The sequence below is a fragment of the Chiloscyllium plagiosum genome, chromosome 26, assembly GCF_004010195.1.
Source record: "Chiloscyllium plagiosum isolate BGI_BamShark_2017 chromosome 26, ASM401019v2, whole genome shotgun sequence".
Taxonomy (NCBI): domain Eukaryota; kingdom Metazoa; phylum Chordata; class Chondrichthyes; order Orectolobiformes; family Hemiscylliidae; genus Chiloscyllium; species Chiloscyllium plagiosum.
This window is the reverse complement of record NC_057735.1, coordinates 7539929-7551030: the sequence shown is the minus strand read 5'-3', so window position 1 is coordinate 7551030 and position 11102 is coordinate 7539929. Positions and strand designations below refer to the sequence as shown.

Genomic DNA, 11102 nt, shown 5'->3' with positions numbered 1-11102 from the left:
ACTTTCCATTTGCTAGATGTGTAGTATTGGAAATATGCCAATCTCCAATTGGGTTAAAAGCTTTGCCTTCTATAGACTGGCCTTGACCAGTCAGGCCATGTCCAGGTCTTCTGTGACAAAATTGCAAAATTGACTCTTTCCGCTTGGGTCTCTGATCTAAATGAACGATATAAAACAGCCAAGTGTGGATAATTGTTTCTGAAATTGGAATTGATGAATAATTATATAAGGGTTGCTATTTCAAGCACTTCAATTGGAAATGATATGAAGTTTAAGAAGCATCTAATGTATAGACAATCTTTTGATTATCCCTGAAGCCATTAAGGAATACATAGGACTTTACAACATATACTGGAGCAGCTGGGATTAATGTCAGGCCAAAGGAAAGGGAGGTTTCTTGCAGTCATAAGGATACACTAGACCGTCATGGGTTGTGGATGTACAACATAGGCCAGTTGGATTAGTTATATATTATAGGACGCTTTTGTGAAGAAATTTGGTAAATCGCTGCTCTCCAACAAGAATTGACAAAAGAAGGGTGAACTAAAGGGGCTAGATATTAGTTGTAATTCATTAAGCATCAGATCTTCAGCCAATCTGCAATATAGACATATTGGTTAATGGTAAAAAGATAAAGTCGCCATAGCCCTGCTGGATTAAGAGTTCTCTCATTGGAGAGAGAGAGATAGCTGGTGGTGGTCAGACCTAAGAGCCATCATGCCTCAGGTGAGGTTAATAATGATCTAGAGTTGAAAAGTGTGGTGCTGGAAAAGCACAGCAGATCAGGTAGCATCCGAGGAGCAGTAGAGTCAACGTTTTGAGCATAAGCTCTTCATCATGAATGAGATAATTCCTGATGAAGAGCTTATGCTCGAAATGTCGATTCTCCTGCTCCTCAGATGCTACCTGACTGGCTGTGCTTTTCCAGCACCACACTTATAGACTCTAATCTCCAACATCTTCAGTCCTCGCTTTCTCCTCCTTAATAATTATCAAGCCAATCAAGTTACATATTAGTTTCATGGGAATACATCATGTTTTATAGGTTTTGTACAGGTTTTAGGGATTTTTTTTGTTCATTTTTACAAGGAAAATGCAAATCAGTAGCTGTGTTCAGAACTGTTGAGAGACCAAATAGAGTGAATTTGGCCAGTTGCAGCTTCGCAGAGTTCCTGAAGGAACTTAACCAGTGACCAGTTTGGTTAGATTTGTGTTAAAAAAATTTAACTGTTTGTTTAAAATAATACTTACCAATGCTGCTGATCTCTACCACATAATTGCAATTGTTCACTGATCTGTTGATGACTGATACTTTAACCATTTCACTGTCTTTTATTGCCTGCTGATTTCTGGCTGTGCAGTAATATTGATGATTTTGCTGTTTGAAGGATTGACAATGTAGATCCAATTTATTGGTGTCAGATATCTCTGAGGTGCTTTCATACCATTTGTAGTAAATGGGAGGGGATCCCCAGACAGATTCACAGGAGATTGACACTGATCCCCCAGAACATGAGACATTTGGTGGTGAAGTGAATTTGAGAACAGGAATCGACACGGATTCTGTGGAAAAGAAACAAATATTCATGTACTGCATAAATATCCAAAACTTAAATGCTCAGTATCTTACACAGCTTAGCCATGGCTTCTCTTGTTGGAATCTCACCAGCATATTTAACTCTCCATGACCCTCCTAGCAACCTGAACTAGAATGACTACCATTAGATAAAAGCAGAGTAGGTCTCCAGATTAGAGCAAAAATGCCGAGGATGAATCAACGTGAAAGTCAGTGCCAATAATTTCTTTCGGCAACAGGCAGTCAGCCTTCAAAGCTACTGAATGATTTTACTCTCAAATATGATCAAGTCAAATCAGTGATCAATGGAGCAGAAAATTACAATGAAAATTTACCAGGTATTGGTTACAGGTTTTGCAGATTTAAATAAGGAATGTAATTGCATTGGAGCTCAGTGAACTGCTGCTGAAAGAGATTACTTTATCTGAAATTGGAGGTTGTGAGGGTGTGCGAGAATCAGAAAATGAGATGGTTGGTGAAGGTTGAGAAAATTTAATGGAATGACCTTCTTTGAATTTTACAATCCATTTTTCACCTGACATTGGACCAGCATGAGAGGAAGGCAACATAGATCATGGCAAAGTGAAATGGGAGCTGGTGGTGAGGACACTTTGGGTGGTGGATGGGATCTTTGTTGATCATATGAATGTTAATCAACTGAGATGAAGGTAACTCATGGCATGAACTTTGCTTAGGAGGAGACTGGCAGATTGGACTCCCGCTGTTCCCAGTTCATAAGCATCATTGGAAATGTATTTCCCTGCTCCAGTTGGAAGACCAAGGAAAACAAAGCCTAAATTCATTAAATTCAAATTGATCCTAAAAATAGAAATGGAGCCTCATTAGAAAATTTTAATCACTGACCTGTCTCTCCAGAGTGAGATACTCCATCATCTCAAACCCAAAAGTGATCAGAAAAGATTTACAAGGATGTTGCCAGGGTTGGAGGGTTTGAGTTATAGGGAGAGGTTGAATTGGCTAGGGCTGTTTACTTTGGACCATCAAATGCTGAGGGGTGACATTATAGAGGCTTTTAAAATCATGAGGTGCATGGATAGGATAAATAGACAAGGTCTTTTCCCTGACTTGTGGGAGTCCTGAACTAGAGATCATACGTTTAGGGTGACAGGGGAAAGATTTAAAGGGAAATAAGGGGCAACTTTTTCGCGCAAAGGGTGGTGCGTGTATGGAATTAGCTGCCAGAGGAAGTGGTGGAGGCTAGTACAATTACAACATTTTAAAGACATCTGGATGGGTACATGAATAGGAAGGGTTTAGAGGGATATGGGGTCTGTGCTGGCAAATGGGACTAGATTAATTTAGGATATCTGGTCGGCATGGACGTGTTGGACCGAAGTGTCTGTTTCCATGCTGTACATCTCTATGACTCAATGACACTGTGGTTTTATAAGAAATAGCAGGATTGCAGACTTTTTAAAAATTCTATTTGACTCTCTCCTGACTTTTGGAGATATGAGCATTGGTAAATTTTACCCTTAACTCTGAGAGAAGTAGCCCAAGATCAAAAAGGGCCAGATTCACCAACAATCTTATTATCAGTTGATGGTCCTTCACTACGACACATTCATAAATAATTGAGTTAATTTGCGAAGGGGAAGTTTGCCTTTGAAATGCTCCAGGTTCTGAGCTTGACCCTGAGTGCTTTGCTAGTCACAGTCTTCATTCATTTGGAAAATACACACAAGTCCCTAAAGTAACAAAACATGTAACATCATACAATTCCTTAAGCATATTTTGCCATCCAATTAAAGCGTATCAGAGCTGAAGTGAAGAGTCAACTAGACTCTAAATGTTAGCTTGCTTTCCCTCCATGGATGCTGCCTCACCTGTTGTGAGTTCCAACATTTTTTGTTTTCAGATAGGCTTGATCTGGAAACCAGATTCTGGATCAGTGGTGCTGGAAGAGCACAGCAATTCAGGCAGCATCCGAGGATCTGGACTCCTCCAATCTGTGTACAGTTATGGACAATGAGTTTGGCAATCCTGTCAACACATCACAGATTATCTGCTGCTTCTCAATGATTAATCTTTTCATCCATTGTTTCAGAAGCCCATGGCCAGCTATACAGATTTACTCTCTGCCACAGAGTCTACACAGCTGCACCTTCCACCATTGGCTGCCTTTATTCACTTGTGAAGTGTGAGCCTTCAGTTGTCTAACTGGACCATTGAAGTCCAGCACTCCACGTTGGTGCATGGTGAGCATAAATCCTGCAAGCACACAAATTCAGAAGGAACCAGTTTCTCTGAACATGCATTGTCACACATTTTCAGTTCCATCCATAACTCCTCAGTTAATGAAACATGCATATCTGTATACAGCCACCCCCGGACATTCAGGTTTATGCTGGTAAGTGAAGCAACTTCCTCCATGTTAATGTCAGGCACAATCCTCTCCAAAAAGAGATAGTCCAACCATTGTTCCTAAACAATCAATAACAATGTCATTTTTGAATAATCCACCCATTATATATTCAGAAAGAATTCACCAGAAACTTAACTGGATTAACCCAAGACTAAAGTCTGTTCAAGACTTTGGCACTTGTCACCTGCAGGTCCAATAATTTACTCATTCCTGATTCTCTGATTATTGTGAATTCCTGAGCTCACCCCTCCCCTTTCCTGATATGTCACTGTTTCTGGGATGTTATTTATCTCCTCATGTGTACAGTGGAATGTAGGTAAATATGCGACTACACTCAGCTTTCTTCATCTGGTCAGGTTTTGACAGCTATTTCTATCTTTCCAGAAGTGTTGTTTAATACTGATTTCTTCAGAAATATTTAGCCATATCAGCTTTGTTGGTTTCTTCAAACTGTTGCTGCTCTCTGAGAGAGCATCGCTCTCTGACTGCTCATTGATGCCATCATTTTGTTAAAGCAAGTACAAACCTTTGAACATCCTGACACTAACTTCTACAATTGTTATCATTGCTCCAAGCTCTCCAACAGTTAGTTTGGCCAACATTGTGGGGAATACTCTGCCCTAAATTGGTACTGTATGCAGTTGAGACAGTCCATCCTTATGGCTCCTTCACTACTGCCTCCAGCTTCAATGGCCTTCAATAGTTCACCTCCAAGGCGGTTACATTGGAGGAAGGGGGACAATGCGATCACCTCTGCAAAATGTCTCTTGGCCTAGCTGACAGCCTGCCTGTATCCAGCCATCCTGCGTCAGAGAAATTCTCCTAACAGGCAGGAAGATGTTAAGGAGCTTTATCGGTATCACTTTTCCAGTCACAACCTGGTCCAAATGCTCCACCAGGTCAGGAAAATACAGCCCAATGACTAAACAATGAATAAAGGGAGTTATTTTACTGTTAAAACAGTGACCACACACCCCAGATTCTCATATCAATTTCAACTGGGAGATGCAAGAGCAAAGGTTGTGACATTTTGTTTTTCTCTATGATATTCATTCTCATGAAATGCATTGATTCCATGGGATGAATGCATCTCATTTCATTTATCCTTTGATCTGGAATACCTCAAGTTGTAGGTTAAGAGAGTGCAGAACAGAAGTTTAGTTCACTTGTAGAGTTGAATTATTTAGGCTGACCTGATTATTTGTTTGATTATGTGTATCATCCAGCATACTAGGCAGTCTATGAACCATGCTGAGCTCCCAACATTTGGACGAATTCCAACTTTATCATTTTCTGAGAATCACTGCTTTAGAGACTCACTGCTTTTGTATTTATAATCCATTAGCCTTAGCCTGAATGCAAACATTTAATTACATGCTATCTAACAATGATCTGATATCATTTGACTTGACTTATTATTGTCACATGTACCGAGGTAAAGTGAAAAGTATTGTTTTGCATGCAGTACAAGCAGAACATAACACACAGGGTTCAACACATGATGTCTGACTGTCGTTATATCTCTTATTAATTATGCCTGTCATGCATCATATCAGAGATGAAAAATGTGTTGCTGGAAAAGCGCAGCAGGTCAGGCGGCATCCAAGGAGCAGGAGAATTGACGTTTCGGGCAGAAGCCCTTCTTCAGGCTTATGCCCGAAACGTCGATTCTCCTGCTCCTTGGATGCTGCCTGACCTGCTGCGCTTTTCCAGCAATAATTTTTCGGCTCTGATCTCCAGCATCTGCAGTCCTCACTTTCTCCTAGTTGATCATATCAGAGAGCCTACTAAATATGTTAATGATTTGTTTACTTTTCCTAGAAAATTAACATTTCCTGTTCAATACTCTGACTATTTGTAGCTATTAATATTAATGACATTGAACCAAGTACAGAGGGAGCAAACTGTGGTGATTTCATTCCCATGGAATGTATTTATCAATAGCCTGAAGTTAAGCAAATTGTATACAGCATACCGGATTGTGCACAGTTTGGTTTCCTTTCCAGAAAGGATGTACTTGCTTCACAGAGAGTGCAACAGGAGCTTATCAGATTAATTCCTGGGATAGTGGAATTATGATGCAAGGAGAGATTTGAGGAAGCTGGGTCTACATTCCTAGGAATTTTGAAAGTTAAGAGGTGGCCTTATTGAAACTTATGACAGGGTGTGACAGGCTTGGATGCAGATAATATATTTCTCCTGCTATTGAGTGTAAGACCACAGGGCCTAATCTCAGGATAAGAGGGGAGGTTATTTAACATTGAGCTGTGGTGGTGGGGGGTGACTACAGAGGCAATGGAGAAATGGAGACTCAGTTTTGGGTCTGTTTAAGACTGAAATTGATTGATCAAGGTGACAGAGAATACTGTGACATGATAATGTTGAGGTGATGATCAGTCGTAATAATGCACTGTCAGACTAGTAGAAGTAAATAGGTTAGCCAAGTTTAAGATGCATTTAGGCAGACACATGAACAAACAGGGAGCAGAGGATTATGGACCATATATAGGTAGATAGGATTAGTTCAGAATGGTATCATAGTCTGCACAGGCATGGTGTGATATTCTATATTTTATGTTCAAATTGAAAGGTGGAGCAGGCGCAATGGGCTGAAAGGCCTCCTCCTGTACCTAAGATTAGATTAGATTACTTACAGTGTGGAAACAGGCCCTTTGGCCCAACAAGTCCACACCGCCCCACCGAAGCGCAACCCACCCATACCCCTACATTTACCCCTTACCTAACACTACGGGCAATTTAGCATGGCCAATTCACCTGACCTGCACATCTTTGGACTGTGGGAGGAAACCGGAGCACCCGGAGGAAACCCACGCAGACACGGGGAGAACGTGCAAACTCCACACAGTCAGTCGCCTGAGGCGGGAATTGAACCCAGGTCTCTGGCGCTGTGAGGCAGCAGTGCTAACCACTGTGCCACCGTGCCGCCCTAGGTCCTATGTTTGTTTTCTTCATTCATGAGTATTGGCATTGATAGCTGGGCCAGCATTTATTGCCCTTGAACTGAGGGTCGAGACTATTTTAAAGTTAGTTAAGGCTCAATCACATTGGTGTGGGTCTGGAGGTATGTGTAAGCCAGACTGGGTACGGATGGCAGATTTCCTTCCATAAAAGACATCAGTGAACCAAATAGGTTTTTACAGCAATCTACAATAATTACATGGACACCAGTGACTAGATTTTAATTTCCGATCACGTTTTGAATTCAAGTTTCATCATCTGTCGCAGTAGGATTCAAAACTGTGAAACATTCATCAAACATTTCAGTTGAGAGTAAGGAAGAAAATCAGTGAGACACATACCATAAGATACTTGTAGCATTAAGGCAAACTTTAAATCAAGTCCAGGTCGATCAATACCACAGCTGTACCATCCTGCATCTTCCCTGTGAAGGTTTTCCATTGTAACAATAAATACTCCTTGTGCCTTGTTATCTTTAATTGACATTCTTCCTTGCTGTCCCTCTGGATCATTTGTTCTCACCACATATGTACATTGATTAGTCCAACCATGACACCAGTATTTCATGTTTTGCTGGTACTGTTTGTCATAAGAACAATTTATTGTAATCGCTCTTCCCACAATTCCTGCTACTTTCTTTTCCGCTGACAATGCACCTGAAACTGGGTAGACAACATTTCATAAGTTGAACAGGAAAGAAATATTTCAAAACAAAACATTTTAATAAGAGTTAGTGCTTTTGATAGGGAATCTCTCACGTACATCTATTAACACTGATGAATTTCTTCTAGTTTGTGTTGAAAGGAAATATTAGTATAGTGTCCTGTCACAGCCTCAGAATGTGACAGATCCTATGGTTTTGTCTCGTGGGAGCATTTGGAGATTGATAACTTTCTTGATCCAACTGCAGTAATCAAGAGCAGGGAATCTGGAAATTGGGATTCAGTCACATTCTGTGGGGTTTAATTCCATGGATAATGTCTTGTGTTTGCAGGTTGATCGTGGGGTTGGAAAGTAGAAACCTGCTTCTTGGGTTGAGATGTTGGTGGCTATATGAGGTTGGGGGAGATCAGAAGGATAGAGAAGGGACTTTCAGATTGGTCGCTGCTGGCCAAGGAATGACACAGGATCCATCAATGAAGAGGAAATGTACAATACCCCTGATAGCTCAGTCCCTAACCTTCCTTGAATTGTCATGTTTCTCAGCCAATAGGAGAATTTGAAGGAACAATTTGGGATAATTAACACACTTAAAAGCCGAGCCGCTTCCCTGGCACTTCTGTCAAACACTTTCCGGGTCTCACATTTTCCACTAAAGTGAGAATTGGGTGGGTTGGTGATGGGATTAGGTCAAGATTCAAACTTCTTACAACTCAAACCTCAGCTGGTAACAGCCCCACCTACGTCCTAAGGATTAAAGTATGTTCCTTAGTTATGATGGTGGTGGTGCCAGCTGTGGCTTTGCATTGGGACCCTCATGTCTGTGTTAATACGTAGTTTGATCAAATTCTACCCACAGCTGTAGATCTCAGTTGTCATTCCAGTTCAGTGCCGAAGGAGGGCACTACATGTCGTAGAGTCATAGAGATGTACAGCATGGAACCAGACCCTTCGGTCCAACCCGTCCCTGCCGACCAGATATCCCAACCCAATCTACTCCCACCTGCCAGCACCCGGCCCATATCCCTCCAAACCCTTCTTACTCATATACCCATCCAGATGCCTCTTAAATGTTGCAATTGTACCAGCCTCCACCACTTCCTCTGGCAGCTCATTCCATACACGCACCACACTCTGCGTGAAAAAGTTGCCCCTTAGGTCTCTTTTACATCTTTCCCCTCTCACCCTAAACCTATGCCTTCTCGTTGTGGACTCCCCGACCCCATTATTTCTATTATTCCTATCTATGCCCCTCATAATTTTGTAAACCTCTATAAGGTCACCCTTCGGCCTCCGACACTCCAGGGAAAACAGCCCCAACCTGTTCAGCCTCTCCCTGCAGCTCAAATCCTCCAACCCTGGCAACATCCTTGTAAATCTTTTCTGAACCCTTTCAAGTTTCACAACATCTTTCCGATAGGAAGGAGACCAGAATTGCACGCAATATTCCAACAGTGGCCTAACCAATATCCTGTACAGCCGCAAAATGACCACCCAACTCCTGTACTCAATACTCTGACCAATAAAGGAAAGCATACCAAATGTCTTCAACACTATCCTATCAACCTGCTACTCCACTTTCAAGGAGCTATGAACCTGCAGTCCAAGGTCTCTTTGTTCAGCAACATTCCCTAGGACCCTACCATTAAGTGTATAAGTCCTGCTAAGATTTGTTTTCCCAAAATGCAGCACCTCGCATTTATCTGAATTAAACTCCATCTGCCACTTCTTAGCCCATGAAGAAGTAACAAAGAGGATTGATGAGGGCAGAACAGTAGATGTGATCTATATGGACTTCAGTAGGGCATTCGACAAGGGTTCTCCATGGGAGACTGATTAGCAAGGTTAGGTTTCATGGAATACAGGGAAAGCTAGCCATTTGGATACAGGACTGGCTCAAAGGTAGAAGGCAGAGGGTGGTGGTGGAGGGTTGTTTTTCAGACTGGAGTCCTGTGACCAGTGGAGTGCCACAGGGATCAGCACTGGGTGGTCGACTTTTTGTCATTTACATAAATGATTTGGATGTGAGCATAAGAAATACAATTAGTAAGTTTGCAGATGACACCAAAATTGGAGGTGCAGAGTCATAGAGTCATAGAGATGTACAGCATGGAAACAGACCCTTTGGTCCAACCTGTCCATGCCGACCAGATATCCCAACCCAATCTAGTCACACCTTTAGATTAGATTAGATTACTTACAGTGTGGAAACAGGCCCTTCGGCGCAACAAGTCCACACCGACCCGCCGAAGCGTAACCCACCCATACCGCTACATTTACCCCTTTACCTAACACTACGGGCAATTTAGCATGGCCAATTCACCTAACTTGCACATCTTTGGACTGTGGGAGGAAACCGGAGAAATGTTGCAATTGTACCAGCCTCCACCACATCCTCTGGCAGCTCATTCCATACACGTACCACCCTCTGCGTGAAAAAGGTGCCCCTTAGGTCTCTTTTATATCTTTCCCCTCTCACCCTAAACCTATGCCCTCTAGTTCTGGACTCCACGACCCCAGGGAAAAGACTTTGTCAATTTATCCTATCCATGCCCCTCATAATTTTGTAAATCTCTATAAGGTCACCCCTCACCTTTGACGCTCCAGAGAAAACAGCCCCAGCCTGTTCAGCCTCTCCCTGTAGTTCAAATCCTCCAACCCTGGCAACATCCTTGTAAATCTTTTCAGAACCCTTTCAAGTTTCACAACATCTTTCTGATAGGAAGGAGACCAGAATTGCATGCAATATTCCAACAGTGGCCGAACCAATGTACTGTATAGCCGCAACATGAGCTCCCAACTCCTGTACTCAATACTCTGACCAATAAAGGAAAGCATACCAAACGCCGCCTTCACTATCCTGTCTACCTGCGACTCCACTTTCAAGGAGCTATGAACCTGCACTCCAAGGTTTCTTTGTTCAGCAACACTCCTGACCTTACCATTAAGTATAAGTCCTGTTAATATTTGCTTTCCCAAATGCAGCACCTCGCATTTATCTGAATTAAACTCCATCTGCCACTACTCAGCCCATTGGCCCATCTGGTCCAGATCCTGTTGTAATCTGAGGTGACCCTCTTCGCTGTCCACTACACCTCCAATTTTGGTGTCTTCTGCAAACTTACTGACTGTACCTCTTATGCTTGTATCCAAATCATTTATGTAAATGACAAAAAGTAAAGGGCCCAGCACTGATCCTTGTAGCACGCCACTGGTCACAGGCCTCCAGTCTGAAAAACAACCCTCCACCACCACCCTCTGTCTTCTACCTTTCAGCCAGTTCTGTATCCAAATGGTTATTTCTCCCTGTATTCCATGAGAACTAACCTTGCTAATCAGTCTTCCATGGGGAACCTTGTCGAATGCTTTACTGAAGTCCATATAGATCACATCTACTGCTCTGCCCTCATCAATCTTCTTTGTTACTTCTTCAAAAAACTCAATCAAGTTTGTGAGACATGATTTCCCACGCACAAAGCCATGTTGACAATCTCTAATCAG

General features: G+C 42.2%; 1 protein-coding gene across 1 annotated transcript in view; it reads right to left on the bottom strand.

Annotated features, from left to right (window-relative positions):
* Positions 1-1213: 1213 nt before the first annotated feature.
* Positions 1214-11102, bottom strand: part of LOC122562923 (CMRF35-like molecule 5) — a 16456-nt gene continuing 6567 nt past the window's right edge. The window contains exons 2-3 of the mRNA XM_043716225.1: positions 7283-7603; positions 1214-1563 (exon numbers count right to left, since the gene is read on the bottom strand). Of these exons, the coding sequence (XP_043572160.1) occupies positions 1214-1563; positions 7283-7603 (671 nt within the window). The remainder of the gene's footprint in view (positions 1564-7282; positions 7604-11102) is intronic.